Genomic DNA, 24,524 nt, shown 5'->3' on the forward strand with positions numbered 1-24,524 from the left:
TTTTTTTTTCTTGGTACAAATGGGCTTCCATAATGTCAAAGTCTTTAATCTGGCAATTTCCCACACTATTCTGAGATCTCTACTGTTAAAAGTCACCCCGCACAATAAGTTATATTTGAAGTGAGATGGGGTGTGCCATGCCTTTACCAAGAGAGCAATCACCACGTGGTAGAGCCGGGAATTGTTCATGTTTATCAATTGCATGCACTGCGCTACTTGTAAATGACTAACCAAACCCAGAGCAGAGAAAGAGAAAGTGGAAAGAAAGGGTGTAAAGCGTGGGTGGTGGGAGCATCCAGTTTGGAGCAAGAATCTCAGGAAGCCATCCACTGTCAGCGTTGAGCCCTTCTCCCACGACAGCCCTCCCCTCCCCTCCGTGCGTAAAAAAGGCAGGCCTACAGGACGCAGCTCCGCGTCCTCTTGTCTGCAGCTCACCTGGAACAGCGCAGTACTGACAGACAGACAGGCAGGCAGGCAGGCAGGCAGACAGACAGACAGACAGACAGGCAGGCAGGCAGGCAGGCAGGCAGGCAAGCGGACAGGTATACAGAAGAGCCGGAAGAACGAGCAGGTCCGACTTGTCCCGATAGTGTTTTGTCCAAAGCTAGTCCAGGTGTTTCTTACATTACAACTCTCCCCACTGCCTCTTTTTTTTTTTTGTAAACACGATTCATTTATGAAAGTGAAGCGGGCACCGGAGGAAACATGACCGAGCAAGGGAAGAAGCTGATCCTGGTCGTGGTGGATATTCTTTGTGTGTTTTTTGGTGAGTAACCACCCTCCTCCTGTCGACATGGCTGAAAACGTGATTAGTTTCAGACTCTACAGGCTCGTCCTGTGATTTTTGTGCGACTGAATTATAAATTAAATTCCAAACCTACATGAAAATGCTTGTATTGGGAAGTTTGCAGGGTGACGCACGGGATTGGCCAACAGTGACACACACTGATTGATAGATCTGTCACCGGTAATACACATGTTGCTTCATGGATCTTCCTGCAAGAGCAGAGCAAGGGACTAACTCCTGTTTAAAAAATTCATGACCTACATTCAAAAAATGCAACTTGCACGATACTCAGTAGACACATTAATTAGCAGTGATTGTATATTCAGCACAGCAGTAGTCTACAACTAAACTTTCCTATTCATTAGTTCCTATCTTGTTCAAACAGGCCAAAAGGAGTCCTTCCCAATATTGAGTAAGAACACTTGCTGATATCTGACTGTCCGTAAAGAGATTTCTCCTCTGAGATCATTCTGGTTAAGACACAGCACATAGTATCTTACCTCATTATCAGGCTTTCCTATGTGTTGATTTGCTGAGGCCATGATACACTCGCAGTTTGATTTCATAGTGTTTTGACTGCTTATTGGTTCAGTTAGTTGAGTGTAAGAAACCACAAAGTGCAGTTTGGTTGTGTGTCTGCATCTCTACCTGTCTCTTCATTTCTCCGGTGGTTAGATTCCAGTCTCTGTGAATGCATTCAAGTTTTTTTTTTTTTTGTACATATTTCCTCCTCCCCCTCGTGGCCCCTTTATTCTTTAAACTTAGGGTGAGGAGAAAGAGCAAAAGATCATGGACAATGAATCTCTCTTGCTGTGACAGTAAAAATCCTGTTTTGGAAATTGTAGACCAGGTTTGTGTGCGTCTGTGTGTGTGTGTGTGTGTGTGTGTGTGTGTGTGTGTGTGTGTGTGTGTGTGTGTGTTGAGGGTGGGCTCTCTGGTGTTATATGTGCGAGTACAGTGCAGGGAACAAAACGACTTGTTGCGACCTGCTCTGCTCTCTAAGGACGACACAAAGCCATTAACAGAACTGACATCTTCCGGCTTTTTGTGTCACGTCTGTTCACATTTTTTGGCACCGTGGAGTTGACAGAGGTTGTCGTTGAGATGATGGAAAACAGGAGGTTGACAGCAAAGTTGATTTCCCTTTTTTTGGCTTATTTTCTGTAGATGTTTTTAGGAGTGAAATATGGGTTCATAGCTAAAACTTGCCTGCAGTGGAATGTCTGTGAAGGCCATAAAAAACATTGAAGGTTACAGTGTGTGTGTGTGTGTGTGTGTGTGTGTGTGTGTATGTGTGTGTGTGTGTCCGTGTGTGTGTCCAGTTGTGGACCGATATGGTGAGTGACAGGGAGGAATGATAATGACCGTTCTTCTGTTCAGCTCCCTCTGCATGATGTATGTTCATGTGTGCGTGTACACCTGATGAGGAGTCCACCATCAACGCCCTGCATGTCCATTATTGTAGGGGGAAAAAAAAGGGTTGGAAATGAAAGAATATCTTGATTAAAAATCTGAAGAGGTTAAAAAGCAACATCTGCAGTATACAGAAAACTTTAATGTTAAAGCGACACGTTTTGGCTTAGGCCACAAACCCTGATAAAGGCCACAAGCCAATACTTGTCAGATGAGGAACGATAAGGATTTATAACATGTTGTTTGACTCATTTAGCATAAAAAATGAGTCAAGATATTTCATAAGAAAGTTAATGACGTCCAGAGATAAGAGTCCTTCTCGGAACTCTCTCAAAATCGAGAGCTTGTTCAACATCAAAGCGTACTGTGGCATCATATTCAAGTGATGATTAATGAATAGTCATCTACATATTTCTCAGCTTACAAAGTCTTTGGCTGACTAAGCTTGAAGTTTATCGTTTCAAAGTGTGATGTGTCAGTGATGCACCCTTTTTTTTTTTTTTTTAAAAAGTGAAAACATTTTTCTAAGAGTTGTACTCATGCCACCCATGTTGATATCTACTGTCTGTCAGGAGACAATGGCATTAGTTATCTATACATTTTGGTTTATAAATAAAATACCCAGATAAAGATCAGTGTGTCAGACTCAAATATATTTTAAAACAATATGAGCTCTGTGCATAAGGAAACACTTTAAAGAGAAGCTGTAATTTAAATGTGATGATCAAACTAAATCTCCAATGTAAATTTAAACCAAAAATGTCAGATGCTTGATGGTTTCAGCTTCTCAAATGTTAGAAATTGCTGGTTTTCCTTGTCTGACAGACCAAACAAGACATTTGATGAGCTCTAGTAAATTGTAATTTTTCACATATCAAATTGCTTGATGGTCCAATCAACTTTCCTTAAACCCAAAGATATTCAGTTTACCATCTAATATTTGGTTAAAATTTATTTAAACAGATAATCAATTATCAAAATATCTGTAAACTAATCGATTGGTTAACCATTTATTGTTTCAGCTCCACAAATAAACTCAGAAAATTCTATCACTTGTATCACTGTAAAACAGTTTCAAATGCATCTCGTTGCTTTTTGGACTCGAAGAGCAGTAAATCTCCTGTTGATCTGTGTAAACTAAACTAAACTATCATTAGGTTTGGTGCCCCTCATTGTGTGTGTGTGTGTGTGTGTGTGTGTGTGTGTGTGTGAGATATGGTAGGAATGTGCTGAATGTTCAGATTGTAACTGATCTCTGAATCTGTTCAGTGTTTTAATTCTCCTCTTCCCCTCTGCAGTCAAACCTCCATCCTGCCATTTGTTACCACTGCACAACAGTAGATACAACACAACATCCAAGTGCACACAGACACACACACACACACACACACACACACACACACACACACACACACACACACACACACAAACACTAATGCACACCATATCTCCCTTTGACACTCACAGATACCACAGCAGGAGAACATCTGTTGTTACAATATCAGTCATGAAATTCAGGCTACAGCTACATTTTACATCACAGTAAAATTAACAACATTGTAAAAATGAACTTTTATGAGAACAGGCTGCTCTGTTCATGTTTTGCTTTGTTTCACTTTTTTCCCCACTTTTATTTATTCATTTATTTATTTATTTTTACATGCAGTGTGTCTGGACTCTTTCAAAAGGCAAAAATATTACAAGTGAGAACCAGATCCTTTTGTGACACTGGTCTTTCCATTTAATTTAGTTTCTTTTTTAAAATAATAGTTGGATATTTTTGGGAAATGCTGTGCGCCTATTCGTTTTCATGTGGAGAGTTAGATGAAAAGATTAGTGCCCCTCTCTCTCTCTCTCTCTCTCTCTCTCTCTCTCTCTCTCTCTCTCTCTCTCTGTGCGCTAAACATGAAGCTACAGTCTCTAAAGGTCAATAATCAACATGTTATATTTTATATTTAACAATTTGTTGTAAGTGTAAAAAATAAGTGATTTTTCATGGGGTTATGAGCTGGACTATTTCTTGGTTGTAGCCAGAGTTGCCAGCCAATTAGCTAGCATGAAGACTGGATACGGCTAATCTGGCAAGAAATAGTCTGGCACAAGAGCCCCTGGAAAAACTACGTGTTGCGTCTACGCTTTAATTTTGGTCTAGATTAATCAAAAGAGCTATAAGGTGTTAATTAATTAGCTTTGGAGGTGCTGAGATTTTTCTACCTTTGGGTAGAGCCAGGCTATAGCTGTTTCCCTCCTTTTGCCAATCTTAAATATAAAATAGTTCCTCTTTAGGCTCTGTGGTCATGTTTCGCTTACAGACAGGAGAACATGCATTGGCAAGGAAGTGAATAAGTGTATTTTGCAAAATGTCAGACTATTATTTTAAGTGTCAGTAAGTATTCTGTTTAGAAAAAACCTTCTGTTTACAGTTGTTTAGGAGCAAATCCATCTGATACAACTGTCTGAACTCACTTCTTTCAGCTTTGACAGTGTTTTGATTTTCTCATTAATAGTGTTTGTACACTGAGAGCGAAGACACTGAAGAGCTGGACTGGCTGCCTTTCTATAAGACCGAGCCCAGCTGTTGCTGCACTTTTCAACCACACAGAGGTCACTGGGTCCATAGTTTCACTATTACTGTTCACTTTTATCACGCTGGCAACTCCTACTTGGTTATGTTCAGATACTTTTATCTGATCCAAAAGAACATTTGATAATGAAACCAATACTTCTCACATGAAGTAGCAGGTTCAAACTAATTAGATTTACAGTTGCAGTTTTTAATTTACAGTACAGCACTTGTTATCTGTGCTGTACCCATTTAGTAGGACAAAAAAGGGCCATACAATGCATCCACAATACATTTAATTAACCTTACATTGGTGTCAGGTCAGCGACCCCTAAAACTTAAAAGTATCATTCTGAAAATTCACATATCAGTTCGAGCTTTGGGCCTTTTTAAGCATTAAAACTTTATTCTAGATTTTTTTTTTTTTTTTAACTGTTTAATTTTCTGGATTTTAAAAGTACTTAATATGTTGACACTAACATTAAGCATTTTGAAAGCAACTTGCTTGTTTAATTTGACACTTCTCTGGCTAAAATAGGATGTTGGTGTTGGACAAAGTTGGGTAAGACAGTGAGAAAGTGGCTGTTAATGTAAAAAAAGTGTTTTTTAATTCGTAAGTAATGTTGCATGTGTTCTAAAATATAGATGATAACAGTATAAGGATTGCATCAGTTAATATACAGATAGTTGTTTTATTTAAATGATTGATTGTTTGGTCAATAGATTGTCAGCAAATAGCAAAAGGCCCATCTCAGTTTCCCAGAGTCCAAGATGACACAAGACCTAAATCCCAATATATCGAATTCATTATCACAGAAGATTAAAAAAAACAAAAAACAAACAGCAAGTATTTACATATGACAAACTGGAACCAGGGGATTTTTGCATAAAAAGTACTCAAACCATTACTCAAATGTCTAAGTAGTTACTGATTTAATTTTCTGTCAGACTACTGGATTAATTTACCAGTCGTTTCAGTTCTACATGTGTAGAGTAACATGGAACAGGTCAGTGACACAAAGTTAGTGTGTTGTTGAGGTAAGAATCAGCAGTGAGGAAGTGAAACTGCACCTTGCTTGTGTAGGTGTATTAATACAGCTCCACTCTTACAAGTCATTACAAGCTTGTGATCTAACTGAAGGGTTACAGAAAAGTAATGGTTGAGAGGCAGCACAGTGCATGACTGACGACGGCTGTGCATTTTAGCTCTTAGCCGACATGTTTGAGATGCTCCTTTTTAACAGTTTTATTGACACACATGCACACACATGCACACACAGTATCTGCTTCTGCCAAATATGTGTCAAATTCAAGTTGACAGTGTTGACTTGTGCTCCCTGACATTCCTGTGTCAAAGTGTGTGTGTGTGCGTGCGTGTGTGTGTGTGTGTGTGTGTGTGTGTGTGTGTGTGTGTGTGCACGGTTAAAATTGGGTCCCCGGTGGTTTCAGAAGGTCCTTTCAGTGCTGTTGTGGTTTATTGTTGAAGGAAGAATTATTTCTGTTTTCTGTGCCAGGTCAACATCAGCTTTTCAATCTTACTTTACACAAATGAGCTTCAAAGCCATTCAGGATCGATTGCGTCAGAACATTTAATTACTGATGGCGTGGATGTAAGACAAACTAGAAAGTGTTTAGAGAGATCTCTTCAGGCCTCACAATCCTTTAAATTTAATTCAATAACAGAAAATATTAATAGAGGTATAACCTGCATCAAATGCACATTGAAAAATAATCAAGGTGCTGAATTTTGTTTTTCTCCTCTTATTCATAATCACGGTGCATGGGTGGAGTTAAGAAAACAGAGGAATGAGACTTGGGGGCAAGAGTATCTGAGTAGTTTATAGTACATACATAACTGCTGTAGGCAGTGCTAAATTCAAGTTGTTCCACAGGTTATACTATTCAAAAAGAAATGTGATGAATGTAATTCTGCACTTTAAAGTTTACTCAAAAATAGTTCAGCTACTGTCGCTAGTTCATGTATTTGGCAAGTTTCAACTAAGTTGATAACGATACGTATTAATAAATGTTTGCAGACAACGGATTTGTTTTTTCCACCAAAATATCTTGCAGTACAATATCCACTTGCAGTGACTAGAGCATTATTAAACTTTATTTTGTAGTTGTGTCTAGGCACACATCGCAGACACTACAGTGAGTCGGTGACAGAAAGAGATGAGATGGGCCGATTGGGTTGGAGCTAACTGGTTCTCCTTCAGTAGATTGATAATAAATGATAAAAATGGAAACACAAACAAGAGTTAATATCGCTCGAGACAGCTCTTGGCAAGTAAAGGATTTTTTCATGCTTAACTCCCATCGTTTCTTCTAGACTGGAAAGTAAACAGTTTTTAATGCTAACGTTAGCTATGCAGCGACAGCAAACCTTAAAAATACAGCAAATGTTCAGTGAGTTCAGACACAATGTTCATTTATGTTTAATTAAAACCACAATCTTTCCCAAAACGTAACCACAGTGTTTCACAGACGGGACTGTGGATGCGAATCGTAGTCTGGTGTGACAGTTGTGCATTTTGTACGCTCGCCTCAGAAGGACAAACACATGGATTTCAGAAAAACTCCTTTTTTATTGCTTTTCTGGAGGAGGTCCAAACCAAGTGTAATGATTTTCAGGATCAGAGTCTTTCTTTCATCTTTTTTTAACCACTCGTCACTGTTTTAAGTACAGTACTTAGTTCAGTACCAATTTACCAAGTAGTAGATAAACTAATCAAAGTAATCTCTTTTGCAGGCCCAAAAACCAAACAATGCATTCCAGAGCTAGTGGTATTATTGTTTAATGTCGTGACACTCAACCTTTTCATCCGAAAAAAGTTTTGTAACTCCAAATCAGCGGATATACCAAGAAAAAGCTTTTTATCACCCAGTGTCGTGTAGGACTTTCCCAGCAAAAATCCCCAGCCTCACAGGAAGTGATGCTCTTTCTCTGCGTTTGCTGGGAATTAATAGATTAACCCCCTCACTGATGAACAATGATGGCTGTTGTAGGGGGAAAAAAAGAAAAAAAAAACCTTCAATAATTCTTTTTATTTTTTATTTTTGGAAAGCAGTACAGAACAAACACAGCATGGTTTGGCGAGGACTAAAACAGTTGTCAAAATACAAAAAGAAGGATCTTTAAGATAAATATTGGCTTTCTGAGCACCTCGCTGTGATGTGGTACACCAGTAGCGAATCCTCGTTCGCTAACTAACTGTGAGGTTGCCCGGCAGACCCACTAATCTCACCATCACCTGTTTGAGATTTGACATGCAGATCTCAGACAAATGTTCATATACAACACTGTTACCCATTTCTGTCTCTGTTTTATTTCCAGTATATGTCTCAATTATTCAGCTCTAAAGATGGGTCACAGTGAACCTTGGCCACTCATCTTAAGAACTGAATAACAGGAACACTTCCCACTTCCCGATGGGTCAGAGGTCAAGGGGAAGTTGTACTTGTGTCTGATCCCAGATTCCATTGTGTTTATTTTCTCAAAGAGGAATCGGGGGTGCGCTGCTTCCAAAGAAGATTGTGAAAGCGTAACACAATACTTTCCCTTCTTTCTTTTTTTTTATCTCTCCTGCGGACTGAAGTCAAAAAATCTTAGCAGAAAGTGTGTGTGTGTGTGTGTGTGTGTGTGTGTGTGTGTGTGTGTGTGTGTGTGTGTCTTTTAGAAAGAGAGATTGGAACCAGTCTCTTCATTGTCTGCAGCTGTAAAAGTTCACTGAGCTGGTATTTGTCAGAGCAGTAAAAGCAACAATGCCTCATAATGAAAATACCCCATTACAAGCAAATGTCCCCCAATCAATGTGGGTAGTAGTACAACAAGTATTAGAGTATTAATGGTAGTTTAGTTTTGCTCTGTGGTTAAAAAAAAACAAAAAAAAAACAACAACTCCGTTTTGGGAATTATCAGATAGGTTAAAGAGGGAAAGGAAAGATTTTTAGGAGAGATGCGATGGAAGGAAGGAAGGAAAGGAGGGAAGAAGTTACTGAGGAAGAAATAAAGGAAAAATACTACTAAGCTGAAAAAAAGTCTGTTTTTAAAAGTTCATAAAAGCTCACATTTTTCTGAAAGCTCAGATATATCTGTGCTAAAATGTACAGAAGTCCCTGGAGAAGCAAGCAAACATGGAAGTCTCAGATGAAATCCATTGTTAAATGTTAATGTGTCCAGCTCTGCAGTAAGACAACCATCACTAAATGCTGAATTATACTCCTCTATCATGGTCATTAACAGTGTTTACTTCCAAGGTAGTACCTTCTTTGATGAACTGCAAACAGACACTCTTTAGACTCTTTTAGACACTCTTTGGTCCAACATCAATAATCACAAATTTGCCTCAAGTGGCTAAATATCAGCTTTACGACACCCTCTGTCCTTAGACTCTTGAATCGAGAAACAAGAAAAAACTTTTCAACAGGAGAAAATGGAGTTCAGGATGAGCAACAGAGGAAGGATCTCTACACAGGCAATAGATGTCATGTGTACAGAATAGAGCCACAATTATGGAGAATAAGGAGGACAACATTATAGACTGTAAACTTTAATAAAGAACATAACGACACTGAGCAACTTCCAGGTGCCGCCAACAGAGAGGACCTGAGCCACATGACCTCCTCGAAACCTAGCACACCATTCACACGTCACCAGGAAGAGTGGCATCTCGATCTTCTCGTCTGTCAGAGAGGAAACATTTTTAAAAAGGTTGAACTGCTCCCTTAAGCACAGTAACTGAGTAAGTTTACTCAGTTATTTCCCACTACTGCATCTCAGACAATGTCTATGGAGACCTCTTTTGTACTTTTGTCATTTTTCTTTTGATTTTTAAAGTGGTTTAACCAAACATTCAAATAATACATTAAATTAGTACATTTTTAAAAGTAGTAATATACATTACATCAAATTAAACTCAAAATTAGACAAAGAAGAAGGGGAATTCTGGAAAAACAGTGTATAAAAACACAAAAGAATTTGGGGAATGAACCCGTCTCCCCTCAGCTTGACCCAGCCTGGGATAGGGGAGGCTGCCCCACCATGACAGGCCTATAAAAACATACCAGGCCTTCTGGAATAATAGAGCAGATAAAAACAGCCAGTCCTGCTCAGATAATAGGAACTCTCTGTGGGCTCAGCTCCCAGAGGCTGTTGGAGCATGTTTGATACGAAGGGGGGATCGACTTCCTCACAGAGTCTGTTGTTAAATAAGCTTAGCTTTGTGTGTGCGTGTGCGTGTGCGTGTGTGTGTGCGTGTGCGTGTGCGTGTGCGTGTGCGTGTGTGTGTGTGTGTGGTTTTGAAAGGCCATTGCCCAACTCTGTCCACTCACATCTCCACCCTGGCAGTGTGTAGCCACCAGAGACTTGTCAAACATGCAGCCTCTTATCTAAATGTTGTCTTTGCACCCTGCAGAGTAAACAATGGTTGGGCGTCACTTCAAAGAGGAGCTGAGAGCACGCTTGACCTCCTGGAATAATGAACTCTGAGATGTGAGGAGCAAAGTGGGAAGGGGCGCTCCTTTAATGAAAATAAATTGTCTTTAATGAGGAAACTGCTTGTCATCAAAGATCATTAGCGGCACTTCTTCAGAGATGGTCACAAATCACAACTGGCATTAAATCTTCCTTGGGCGGTATCATTATTATTATTTTATAATAACATAAACTATGGGCAAGGCAGACTGATAGCTGCTTAGAGAGACAGTTAATAGAAACACATACAAGCAAATAGAAATGCGTGTACACAATAACAGTTTCATTAATGCAATCCAGAGCAACAAAGCCACTAAACATGACCTGAAAAAACAACCCCTGCAGTATCTACTGCAAGGTTTTTGAATTAAATGCAGTAGATTGTGAGACTGTTGCTTTTATTGTACATATACACACCAGGAAATACTGTACATGTTCCTAAGACTGATAGGTTAAACAAGGTGAACATAGACTTTCTGCTTTGGGCCACCACGCTGCCTCATTCATGCCGTTATGTGCTGGTCTTTCTATTATGAATGAAGTAGTGGGCTAGATTAAGGATGTTTTTCAACCTATAGCTGTTGAATATTGTGTATCCATCTCAGGAGCCATATAGTGTGGAGGGTTCTGCCCTTTAACCAAGCCTCAGGGTTAGATGGGTCGAAATAGGATTTTTATTATATTTTTGCTTTTGCGTTGTGTTTGATCTTCGCTCCTTGTTTCTGAAGCTCTGCAGCTCTTAAACTTGTTTAAGGATAAGTGTAGTGATATTCTATATTTTTGTCATTGTCAACGAATCTCACAAAATGACCAACACCAACAATGAATTCACATGACTAACAAGGATTGACGATTCTCGATATAGCTTGTTCCTCTGGGCCATTGGGCTCCATTGTTAAACTATTAAAAACCCATTACTGAGTCACAGCAATGGACTATGTGACATGTCGCTTCATCACCATGAACATGGGCACTGGTTGGTTTCGAGTTTATCCCATATACACAGTCCTCCTGTTATTTAATCCCCTACGACACAAATTCACCATTTACTCCTGTTTGAGTAAAGTTTCCTTAAAATAACAACATGAATGTATATATCTGGGGCTAAAAAGCTAAAACATTAAAATGCTCTGTGGTGGATAGTAACTAAATGCTGCTTCTCCGTGTTTAGCTTACAAACAGCAGCCTAAGACGCCAACAGGGTCCATATAGTAAAACACAGTCAGAGGTTTTATTTGGTCCTAATACATTAAGAGATTTATAGACAAGCAGCGAAGCTTTAAACTCTGTTCTCTGACACTGGAAGCCACAGACTGTGGGTAGGTCAGTATTTGCAAGACGGACTAACTCCATGTTGTCTTACAATATCATCAACCGCCACCTTTTTTTATACCCTCCTGAACCCACAGCACACCATTAAATATCATATTGTATTAACAAGCATTTTTTACACCCACAGAGCTTTATTTGAAAAATCTGTTTCCAAAGTTGTCAAATGCATCGGGCTGAGTTGTACAAGACGTCTAGAACGCTAACGGTTTATTTACCATGGCTTCCTTTGATACTCTATACACTAAGAATATATTGTATACTGTATAGAAATATATGTGACACTGTCATTCAGTTTGGAAACTTTTTTCAGTGCAACTTAATGTGAAACTTTTTTTATGAATGTATTCACCTACCCACTTCTTATCCTTTCACATTTTCATTTTTAAACTTCCTGCTTAGATACAGCCCACATTCACCCAACCAACTTCATTCCTGAAGGACATGCTTAGTGTATTTTATATTCTTATACGTAGCAGGAAGTGGAGAAGAGGAAACACTGGGTATAAACGTTCCCACCTGGCAGAGTGCAACAGTGTGTATGACCTCAGACTTAATTCACACTCTTCCTCATATCTACACATGACATCACGCCAGAATTACCTTCGCAAAATTACCTGTCTGGGACATGTTTTCCTTTCTGTATTTGCGTGTCCTCGTGCGGTTTCATTTAGTGGCGCCAGTCACAGCGATGGTCGCACACTTTGGAGGAAGGAAGCAATCTTTTAGTAGAAGGAGAGAGAGAGAGAGATCCAGTAAATACACAGCTCCCGCTTACAAAAACAAACATCATCCATCCCCTTACTCTTATTAGCTTCAGCAGTTCAGCACAGAGTTCTGGAAAACAGGAAAACTATTTAAATGTTGTGGTGCAGAAAAGGTCCTGACATCATTCTTGGAGATTAGACTATTGTGCTGCACAGATTTAAGAGACAGCTTTATGTGCCTCTGCTGCTGCTGCTGTGCCAATCTTAACTCTTTTGTTTGCACTAAGAGAAATCGTTAAACCCAATGTTTGCTGTCTGTCTTCCACAAAAAGCACACAGACAGAAACCATTCCTCATTACAGACCTACAAATATATGCATTTTTTTAAAAACCTCTGTAGCTCGTTGACCACGTTTTATCTGTCTGCAGTTTGTATATATGTGCACACTTTATACCTGCAGTATATGAGTGTGTGTCCTGGTTCACTCCTCAGCTCCCAGGCCCTTCACTGTTTAAACGGTGACCCAAGGTCAAAGGTCACGGTTGTCCTGTCCCGCGTGTTTCCATAGTGACAGGCGGTTCTTCCGCAGAGAGTTAACCGCGACGTGCAGAGGTGAAGCTGTTGCCACTAAGCTCTGCCGATGACAAATTAATTTACTTGGCAGAGTCGAGGCTTCTGCCCAAAGCCAAAAGATTAGTCCATCACTGTGTTCTTAGCTGTTTCCTGAGCTGCACCTCATTGTGTTGTGGTTCATGTTTGACTTGTCAATGCAGAGCTGAGGGGTCTTAGCTGCTCTCAGGATGGACCTCCAGCTCTTAACAATACAGTGTGGTTCCCAAAGACTACAATATAACTGATGCAATGCCTGTATTTACGTCTTTGACAGCAGTTAGCTTTTCCTCCACTTTAAACATGCTTTAAGTGACGCTTTGCTTTCTTTTTGGGCCACTTGGGGACAGCATAACAAGCTGTAAACACAATGTCCTGAAGACGTCACCAAATGAAGCATTTTCACTTATAAAACCAGCTGTTTGCTGCAGCTGGAGAGGATGGTGATGAAAGCTGCAGGCCTGGAACCAAAACAATGAGCTGAAAGATGCTAGAATAGATGTGTAGGGAGACTGAAGAGTTTGTGGTTTCACAGAGAGTGACACCTTTAACATTGCACAGATAGATGGATGATAGATGATCGATTCATGTAAAAAAAATAAATAAATAAATAAAAGTGTATCAGTGCAGCTTTAGACTGGGAACCAATGACCTGTTGTTGGGCATATTTTTTTGCTCACATTTGTGGTTTCAGTGAAGGACACAAAACTAAAAACTGTTTGTTTGTTTGTTGTTTTTATAAGTTTTCATCACCTTCACCCAGATGGTAATGTTTTTAGTCTCATTTGCTTGGTTTTTGTATGTTGGTTAGAAGGATGTCTCAAAAACGGATTGAAACGAGGTTTTCCTTTTAAAGCAACAGGGCATTGTTGACACTTATTTTTTCATGAAAAGTTGCATCGACAGTACTTGAACAAGGAAAAAAGTAATCTGAAACATACAATAATATAATACAGTAATCTGTAGCTATGTCTATAGCCTGGTATTGATTAAAGAAATTCAAAATATTTTCTATTATTTAAATAACAAATGTGTCTTTGCAGCTTTAATGGAGTTCTAGTTCTAGTTTTTTTCACATGTCCATCAGCATGGTTTACTCGGTCATTGTATGATTTTGTTTTCATGGTTTCTTTAGCAGTGCAGTGATTTTGTGTGTGTGTGTGTGTGTGTGTGTGTGTGTGTGTGTGTGTGTGTGTGTGTGAGTGCGCTCGTAATGAGGAGAGGTCAAACTGTCATGTCGTCTTTCCCCAGCGGCTCTGCCCTCGGCCATCCTGACGCTCAGCTTCAGCCCTTACCAGAGAGCAATCTACTGTGATGACAAGAGCATCAGCCATCCATACAGGAGAGACACCATCTCCCATGGGGCCATGGCTGCAGTCACCATCACCTGCTCCATAGTCATTGTAAGTCCCCAAGATCATGAGCTCCAAACAATGTGGGCAATCTTTTTTTTTTTTTCCACATCAACTGAACACCCATCCTTATACCTCTTCCTCCACAGATAACCACAGGAGAGGCCTATCTGGTGCACACCAAACGTCTCCACTCCAACTCCCAGTTCAACCAGTACCTGTCTGCTCTCTACAAGGTGGTGGGCACCTTCCTGTTTGGAGGAGCTGCCAGCCAATCACTGACAGATCTTGCAAAGTTCACCATTGGTCGTCCCCGTCCAAACTTCTTATCAGTGTGTGCCCCAGTCACCTGTAACGGATATGTGCTGCATATCAACTGTACCGGCAACCCTCGCAATGTGACCGAATCCAGGTGGGCTACACCGCCACCACACCTCCCTCACTGTCTTTTATCATGTACTGAAGTTTGACAAAGTGACTTCAGGTCTTTGGGATTCAAGTTGCTGTGAACTGGTTTAATCTTTGACCATTTAACCATTTAAAATCAGATTAGGTACTTTTGACCTGAGAAATTCTTTTTATTTGAAGGGTTTAAAAAATGTCTAACATTAAGAAAATTTACATAATCATTTAATCATATAAAGTTGATAAAATCTTTAAAAAATGTACTTTTGTTAGTTCACAGAGCCTAAGTTGGCACTTCGCAAGTGCTGTTGACCATCAGTCTAAAACAGATAGAAGATATTTAATTTACAATTATTAAAAGATAGAAACTTCACATTTGAAGCTGTAACCAGCAAATATCCTGCATATTTGTTTGATTAAAAAAAAAATTTTTTTTAACTTTTCAAGCTGATAAAATCAAAATTGTAATATGAGAGTCAATAGCATCAGGAAATGTGTTTGTTTCCCAGATCAATTTTCTGAACTTATTTGACTGATTGCTTAAATACAATCAACAGTGAATGTCAACCAGTATAAACGTGACATCAGGAAATGATTGTTTTATTTTATGTATCATAAGTTACCCAAAGTGATGTTTTAAAATTGCTTACTTAGTCTGACCAACAATTGATTCACAAAAACATTCAGTTTACTGTGATGTAATGTAGAAAACAAGCAAATCTTCACATTTAGGATCAAGCAACTGACTAACTGTACATTTTCAAGTTTTGATCGTGTGGCCCAGTTTGGAGCATTTCATACTAAATCCTACTATGACCCAGGACTATAATAAACTTAAAGCTTCAGTTAATCCATAAATTCAATTACATCAAAATGTCCTGTTGGAATCAATTAGGAATTGGTGTATTGGTTCCATCATCAGTGTGCAATTCAGTTAAAAAGTATTACATGCATCAAATTGCAGCTCGACAATAATACACTTCATCATATTATTTGAAAATCACTGAAAAGATTTGTGACTTTTGAACATTAATCGTTTCCTTTTGCCGTTTTTGCTCCTCAGGTTATCATTCTACTCCGGCCACTCGTCCTTTGGGATGTACTGCATGCTCTTTCTGTCGGTGAGTGTGTTTGTCATCACATGAGGCTTTCTGTGGCTGTGAAATGTTTGTTTACCAAAAACACCCACAAGTGACTCAAAACAGGAGGAGGTGGTCGTCATGGACACACGGGTCAAGAGTGAAAACATCATTGTTGTAATACTACACACTGTACAATGGACGGAAGATGAGGGACTCAGCGGTTTAATCCCTGTTGGAGAGTTAAGGAGTGAAATACTGAAAGTCTGCTCAGACTGCTAAAGCATCTATTATATTAACTCCTTCAGGAATTAGTAAAATATAATGTATTAAAACAAGACTGAATAATAACAGCAAATTAAAAGCACACATTTTTCTCATCAATGCTTACAAAAAGTTATGGTGATAAGAATACAATGCTTGCAGATATTTGTTTAAATAATTGTAATACATATGTTTTATTAAATTGAGGGGAATTTTAGGATGAATCCAAGGACAGAATTTAAAGATTCATTTGTTAAAATTTGTCCAGAAAAAATCAAAAGAAAAATGAAAAAATGAATGTCAAGAATTATGTTGTTAAAATCCGATAGATCTAATTTCATAATTTTTTTCATGTGGCTTTAATACTTTTCAGTTAGAAGTTTTTTTTTTTTCATTAATGAGTAAATTACTTTTTAGCTAATCTTAGGATCAAGCTTTCACTTCAGTTGCATACATGTAAATAAAAAAACAAACCTTGTTGGTTTCATAGTTTTTTGTACATACTTAAACTGATATTTCTTTTTGTACAATAAATATGATTTCCAATGAAAAAATCTCTCCAGACAAATGACTTATCCATATACTGTATGTACTAGCAAGTTACAAATCCACAGGTTTAGATTTAGTTACTAGTCGATTTTAAAATGTTGTGTGTGTGTGTTTGTGTGTGTGTGTTCAGCTCTACGTCCAGGCCAGGATGCAGGGGAAGTGGACGCGACTGGTACGACCGACCATCCAGTTCTTCCTGGTGGCGTTTGCGCTGTATGTGGGATACACACGTGTTTCTGACTACAAACATCACTGGAGCGACGTCCTGGTGGGGCTTCTGCAGGGAGCTCTCATCGCTGTGCTCACTGTGAGTTTTACACTGTGCTTCTCTGTCATTTGTACAAAAATAGACAATGTAAATATTCAGATTGTTTTAAAGCTAGGATAGGATTATGGTGCCATAAGGTGAGAAAACTCAATTTAAAATCCTTAATCTCAAAACTTTTAGAATGTGAATGAAGCCATTTGTTTTTAGTTTGATTACTTGTGTTCAACTTCAGAACCTGAAGGCCTGGTTGAGCCTGCTCCTTCTTCCCAAATGAAACAATCCAACCTCATTAAGATCAAAACTTGTCATGCATTTTGGTGATTTTTGTCTTGTTCAGTCCAAAATTTTCCTGTTTGTCAGCTGTTTGGGGCAACTTCCTGCTGATAAAGTGGTAAATACCCATTGGGAAAATACTATGTCTTTCCGTGACACAGGACCTACCAGTACTTCACGTGTATTGTTTTTAATTTAAATGCCCTCATCTCTCTTCTTACAGGTTCGGTATGTGTCAGACTTCTTTAAGCAGCGCCCCCCACCCTGCACACGACCAGACACAGCAGAGATTGAACACCTTGAACGTAAACCAAGCCCACAGCCTCCCGACTCGCAGCATGGAAACCACTACAACTATTCTGGACCTGTATGAGCACATGACTGAACTCGCCACAGCTTCTCTTACTAACCTGGGCCTTCACAATATAACAGCAGCACTGTTACCAAAGGACATGTGACTTGCAAAGAAAAAAAAAAACAAAGACTCATTACAGTAACCACTAGCTGGTAATTCAGACTAGACTTGCTTCACTCTGGGACTCCCCAACAATTTTTCAGCTGGAAAAACTCAAGAGAGGCTCCATCGTCTGTATGTCTTTCATTTTGGGTGTGTGTGTTTCAATCACAATTGATTTGTGGTGTGGTTTTGTGTACATGTGAAGCATGTTGGTCTGTTCGTGTGCAATGATTATATGCATATATTTTTATGATTTTTTTTTTTCTGTGCCGAGTTTAGGAGAAGAATATTTCAGATTTGCGCAGGAGAATTTATGCTGTGAGTTTGACTGAAAAGTGAGCAAAGACTGCAGAGATATCTGTAAAAATTTCTAAAATGCCAACGTAAGAATTTTCTGTCCTTCATGAAGTGACAGAACCTGGGAGGCTGAATGTTTTCTACTTTGTTACAATCAGATAAGGCTGTTGTTATTTTACCTACACTGGAGCTCGATTATATCCTGTCCTGCACACTTTTATCTATATATTACTGTTGTTAGAAGATATGCATGTGTAATGATGGGCTGCTTTAACTGCCATTTACAGACACCATGTATAGTCCTAACCTTTTTATTTTGTTTATAACTACTCTTATCTAATAAATTGTGTAACTTTTAAGAATGTATTACCACTACTTCATGACTTTTTTTTTAGATAAATTTGATTTAAAAAGATTTTAAAAGGATGGTTATGGAGATAGATTTGTTCAATATTATTTGTTCGAACAAATCGAGAATCCATGCGTAAATGTGTAATCTGTAACAATAAAAACCTTCCTCAAATACAAACAATAAATTTGCAAATTCACAAGAATATCTTGCAAATATACGAACAGATTTGGAAATACACAAAAAAAAAAATTATATTTGAATACATTCAATTAATTTACAAATAAATGAAAAGCATTTGTGACTATCTTCCTAACATTTAAAACTTTCAAACAGACATTTGTGAATCATTTTTGTTAAGCAAAAAAGCATTTTTTGATCTCAATTGTAAGCTTGTGGATTTCAATTTTACAGACGCCAAGTTTTGAAACAAACTTTCCGCCAGTCTGAACACAAACTATTAGCCCACAGGCCTACTATTTACAAAATCAAGATCTTGTTTGTATTCACAAAATAAAGTTTTTGAAGTGGCTACATCTGCAATCTGCAGGTATCCCGCATCCTACCTGGAGTGGACATGCCGACTGATCCGCCAGCTGACAATAAGCTCTCCTCCTCACGCCAATTCTCATCACTAACCCACCTCCCCCAAGTCCTGAGAAAGGGCCAAAGCTTATGAACATTTTATATTCAGTTTTTTTCTTTCCAATTTCTTGCACATACACTGGCTAAACCTAGTGTGTAAAACTGCGACAGCGATCTCCCTCTGTCTCTCTCTCTTTAGCTCTCTCTCACGGAATAAGCCTATATATAATGAAATGTGAAATGAAAACAATAGTCAAGAAAAAAAAACACATAAACGTGCGAGAGCAAACCACGACTTTGAAACATGGTAACAATTGCTGATGTGGCCACAGCTGACCAAAAACGTGTATATGACAGCAGTTTATATGAACGCATATGGATGGTAGGTTTTTTCCTTACTATTCTATGACTTTTTTAATGCCTTACTATACTATATTGTTTTTTATGAGGTGCCATGGTGAATAGTGGTTAGAACTGTGGTCCCAGAGTGTAAGGGTTGTGAGTTCGAACTCGAGGCCTGGGGACCCTCTGTATACACTTTGCATGTTCTCCCTGTGCCTGCATGGGTTTTTTCCGGGTAATCCAGCTTCCTCCCACAATCCAAACGTACATTGCATTAATTGGCAGTGACTTTTTATGCATACTATACTATGACCTTTTAAAGACTTTTTATATTACAACATTTTCAAACCTTTTTATGCCTTTCCATGAAGTGACTATTTTTGACTTTTTATGCCTTTATATACTATGTCATTTATATACCTTAATATACTTTGATGTTTTCATGACTTTTTATGCCTCACTATACTATGAAGTTTTTATGCCTTATTATACTATGACGTTTTTATGACTTTTCATGCCTTACCATACTATGACATTTTTATGACTTTTTAAGCCTTACTATACTATGACGTTTTTATGACTTTTAATGCCTTACTATACTATGACATTTTTATGCCTAACTATACTATGACGTTTTTATGACTTTTTAAGCCTTACTATACTACCACGTTTTTATAGCTTTTTATTCCTTGCTATATTGTTACTTTTTATACCATACTATACTATGACGTTTTTATCACTTTTTATGCCTTACTATACCGTTTTTATGACTTTTTATGCCTTGCTATATTGTGAATTTAATGCCATATCATACTATGACATTTTTATGACGTTTTTATGCCTAAGTATACTGTGACGCTTTTATGACTTTTTAAGCCTTACTGTACTATGACGTTTTTATGGCTTTTTATTCCTTACTATATTATGAATTTTTAAGCCTTACTGTACTATGACGTTTTTATGGCTTTTTATGCCATGCTATACTATGACGTCTTTTTGGTTTTTATTCCTTGCTGTATTGTGACTTTTAATACCATACTATACTATGACGTTTTTATGACTTTTTATGTTTTACTATACTATAGCGTTTTTATGACTTTTTATGCCTTGCTATATTGTGACTTCTGATGCCATGTCATTTTTATTCTTTGCTAAAGTATGACTTTTAATGCCTTACTATACTATAACTGTTTTTAAGAATTTTTAAGCCTTACGATGATACTATGTCGTTTTTCTGTCTTTTTAAGCTTTACTATACTATGTCGTTTTGATGCCTTATTATACTATGAGGTTTTTATGACTTTTAATGCCATACTATACTATGACTTTTTTATGACTTTTTATGCCATACTATACTTTTACATTTTTTCTGACTTTTTAAGCCTTACTATACTATTTCGTTTTCATGCCTTATTATACTATGACGTTTTTATGAGTTTTTAAGCCTTACTATATTATGTCATTTTTATGACTTTTTAAGCCTCGCCCTATTATTTCGTTTTCATGACGTTTTACTCCTTGATAAACTATGACTTTTTAAGCCTTACTATACTATGATGTTTTTATGACTTTTTATGCCTTACTATACTGACATTTTTATGACTTTTTAAGCCTTACTATACTATGTCGTATTTATGAGTTTTTATGCCTTGCTATACTATGTCATTTTATGACTTTTTATGCCTTACCATACTATGACGTTTTTATGACTTTTTAAACCTTACTATACTATGACGTTTTTATGACTTTTTATACCATACTATACTTTGACGTTTTTTATGACTTTTTATGCCTTACTATACTATTTCGTTTTCATGCCTTACTATACTATGTCGTTTTTATGACTTTATATGCCTTACTATACTATGACATTTTTATGACTTTTTAAGCCCTGTTATACTATGTCATTTTCATGCCTTATTATACCATGACGTTTTTATGACTTTTAATGCCTTATTATACTATGATGTTTTTATGACTTTTTATACCATACTATACTTTGACATTTTTATGACTTTTTAAGCCTTGTTATACTATGTCGTGTTCATGCCTTATTATACTATGATGTTTTTATGACTTTTTATGCCTTACTATACTATGACATTTTTTATGACTTTTTAAGCCTTGCTAAACTATGACTTTTAATGCCTTACTTTACTATGACGTTTTTTTGACTTTTAATGCCTTACTATACTATAAGGTTTTTATGACTTTTTAAGCCTTACTATACTATGTTGTTTTTATTACTTTTCATGCCATGCTATATTGTGAATTTTTATGCCTTACTATAATATGACGTTTTTACGACTTTTATGCCTCACTAAACTGTTGTTTTTATGACTTTTTATACCTTGCTAAACTATGACTTTTTATGCATTACTATACTATGACATTTTTATGACTTTTAATGCAATACTATACTATGTCGTTTTTATGACTTTTAATGCCGTACTATACTATAAGGTTTTATGACTTTTTATGCCTTACTATACTATGTCTTTTTCATGACTTTTTATGCCTTACTATACTATGCCGTTTTTTTATGACTTTTTATACCATAATATACTATTTCGTTTTCTTGCCTTATTATACTATGACGTTTTTATGACTTTTTATGACTTGCTATATTGTGACTTTTAATGACATACTATACGATGACATTTTTATGACTTTTTATGCCTTACTATACTATGTCGTTTTTTTGATGACTTTTTAAACCTTACTATACTATGACGTTTTTATGACTTTTTATACCATACTATACTTTGACATTTTTTATGACATTTTAAGCCTTACTATACTATTTCGTTTTCATGCCTTATTATAGCATGACGTTTTTATGATTTTTAATGCCTTACTATACTATGACCTTTTTATGACTTTTTGTGCCATACTATACTATGACGTTTTTATGACGTTTTTAAGCCTTACTATACTATGACTTTTCATGCCTTGTTATAGAATGACGTTTTTATGATCTTTTAAGCCTCACTATACAATGACTTTTTTTAATGACTTTTTATGCCTTTCTATATTGTGACTTTTATTGCCATACTATACTATGTCGTTTTCATGCCTTATTATACTATGACGTTTTTATGACTTTTTATGACTTACTATACTATGACATTTTTATGACTTTTTAAGCCTTGTTATACTATGTCGTTTTCATGCCTTATCACACTATGACATTTTTATGACTTTTTATGCCTTGCTACATTGTGACTTTTTATGCCTTACTATACTATGTCGTATTTATGAGTTATTATGCCTTACTATACTATGACGTTTTTATGAAGTTTTTATACCATACTATACGTTGACGTTTTTTATGCTTAACTATACTGTGACGTTTTTATGACTTTTTAAGCCTTACTATACTATGACGTTTTTATGGCTTTTTAAGCGTTTTTATGACTTTTTATGGCTTTTTAAGCGTTTTTATGACTTTTTATGCATTACTATACTACGTCGTTTTAATATTGAATATTTATGCCTTACTATACTAGGACTTTTTATGCTTTACTATACTATCACGTTTTTATAACTTTTTATGCCTGACTATACTATGACGTTTTTATGACTTTTTATGCCTTACTATACTATGACGTTTTTATGACTTTTTAAGCCTTGCTACATTGTGACTTTTAATGCCATACTGTACTATGACATTTTTTATGTCTTTTTAAGCCATACTATACTATGTCATATTTATGACTTTTTATGCCTTAATATACTATTTTGTTTTCATGCCTTACTATACTATGATGTTTTTATGACTTTTTATACCATACTATACTTTGACATTTTTATAACTTTTTAAGCCTTGTTATACTATGTCGTTTTCATGCCTTATTATATTATGACGTTTTTATGACTTTTAATGCCTTACTATACGATGACATTTTTAATGATTAACTATACTGTGACGTTTTTATGACTTTTTAAGCCTTACTATACTATGACGTTTTTATGGTTTTTTAAGCCTTACTATACTATGTAGTTTTTATGACTTTTTATGCATTACTATACTATGTCGTTTTAATAATGAATATTTATGCCTTACTACACTATGACTTTTTATGCCTGACTATACTATGATGTTTTTATGAATTTTTATGCCTTACTATACTATGACGTTTTTATGACTTTTTATGCCTTGCTATATTGTGACTTTTAATGCCATACTATACTATGACATTTTTATGACTTTTTAAGCCTTATTATACTATGTCGTTTTCATGCCTTACCATATACTATGATTTTTTAAATAATTTTTATGCCTAATTATACTATGTTGTTTTAATGACTTTTTATGCCTTACTATACTATGACTTTTTTTCGGACTTTTTATGCCTTAATATACTATTACTTTTTTTTTGACTTTTTATGCCTTACTATACTATGACTTTTTTATTTTTACTTTTTATGCCTTACTATACTATGATTTTTTCACTTTTTTTTCACTTTTTATGCCTTACTATACTATGACTTTTTTCACATTTTATGCCTTATTATACTATGAATTTTTTTTTAACTTTTAATGCCTTACTATACTAAGACTTTTTTTTTACTTTTTATGCCTTACTATACTATGACTTTTTTTTCACATTTTATGCCTTACTATACTATGACTTTTTTATTTTGACTTTTTATGCCTTACTATAGTATGACTTTTTCACTTTTTTTTCACTTTTTATGCCTTACTATACTATGACTTTTTTCACATTTTATACCTTATTATACTATGACTTTTTTTTTAACTTTTAATGCCTTACTATACTCTGACTTTTTTTTTACTTTTTATGCCTTACTATACTATGACTTTTTTTTCACATTTTATGCCTTACTATACTATGACTTTTTTATTTTGACTTTTTATGCCTTACTATACTATGACTTTTTTATTTTGACTTTTTATGCCTTACTATACTATGACTTTTTTCGGACTTTTTATGCCTTACTATACTATTACTTTTTTTTTTACTTTTTATGCCTTACTACACAATGACTTTTTTTCGGACTTTTTATGCCTTAGTATACTATGACTTTTTATGCCTTACTATACTATGACCTTTTTTTTTTACTTTTTATGCCATACTATACTATGATTTTTTTTCTGCCTTTTTATGCCTTACTATACTATAATTTATTTTTTTACTTTTTATGCCTTACTGTACTATGAATTATTTTTTACTTTTTATGCATTACTATAATATGACTTTTTTTCGGACTTTTTATGCCTTACTATACTATGACTTTTTATGCCTTACTATACTATGACCTTTTTTTTTACTTTTTATGCCTTACTATACTATGACTTTTTATGCCTTACTATACTATGACTTTTTTTTTTACTTTTTATGCCTTACTTTACTATGACTTTTTTATTTTTACTTTTTATGCCATACTATACTAT

The 24,524-nt window shown here is 36.3% G+C and overlaps 1 protein-coding gene and 1 long non-coding RNA gene across 2 annotated transcripts; one reads left to right on the forward strand and one right to left on the reverse strand.

Annotated features, from left to right (window-relative positions):
- The first annotated feature begins 406 nt into the window (after positions 1-406).
- plpp2a (phospholipid phosphatase 2a) lies at positions 407-18,195 on the forward strand. The gene is made up of 6 exons (XM_023430733.2): positions 407-766; positions 14,137-14,288; positions 14,387-14,649; positions 15,706-15,763; positions 16,665-16,841; positions 17,299-18,195. Exons 1-6 carry the CDS (start codon positions 706-708, stop codon positions 17,446-17,448), a joined length of 861 nt encoding a protein of 286 aa, XP_023286501.1. The 5' UTR covers positions 407-705; the 3' UTR covers positions 17,449-18,195.
- Positions 9,301-12,535, reverse strand: LOC111673080 (uncharacterized). The gene is made up of 3 exons (XR_002762068.2): positions 12,374-12,535; positions 12,186-12,290; positions 9,301-9,449 (listed from the first exon to the last, which is right to left on the reverse strand). It is a non-coding gene; the product is annotated as an uncharacterized LOC111673080 (long non-coding RNA).
- Positions 18,196-24,524: the final 6,329 nt, after the last annotated feature.

Source organism: Seriola lalandi, unplaced genomic scaffold (genome assembly GCF_002814215.2).
Source record: "Seriola lalandi dorsalis isolate HSWRI2012SDOR001 ecotype SW California unplaced genomic scaffold, Sedor1 jcf7180002054911, whole genome shotgun sequence".
Classification (NCBI taxonomy): Eukaryota; Metazoa; Chordata; class Actinopteri; order Carangiformes; family Carangidae; genus Seriola; species Seriola lalandi.

Coding starts and splice junctions, on each gene's coding strand:
- plpp2a (XM_023430733.2), top strand. CDS start 706: ATGACCGAGCAAGGGAAGAAGCTGATCCTGGTCGTGGTGGATATTCTT. Junction 14,289..14,386: donor TCACCTGCTCCATAGTCATT/GTAAGTCCCCAA, acceptor CTTCCTCCACAG/ATAACCACAGGAGAGGCCTA. Junction 16,842..17,298: donor CTCTCATCGCTGTGCTCACT/GTGAGTTTTACA, acceptor CTCTTCTTACAG/GTTCGGTATGTGTCAGACTT.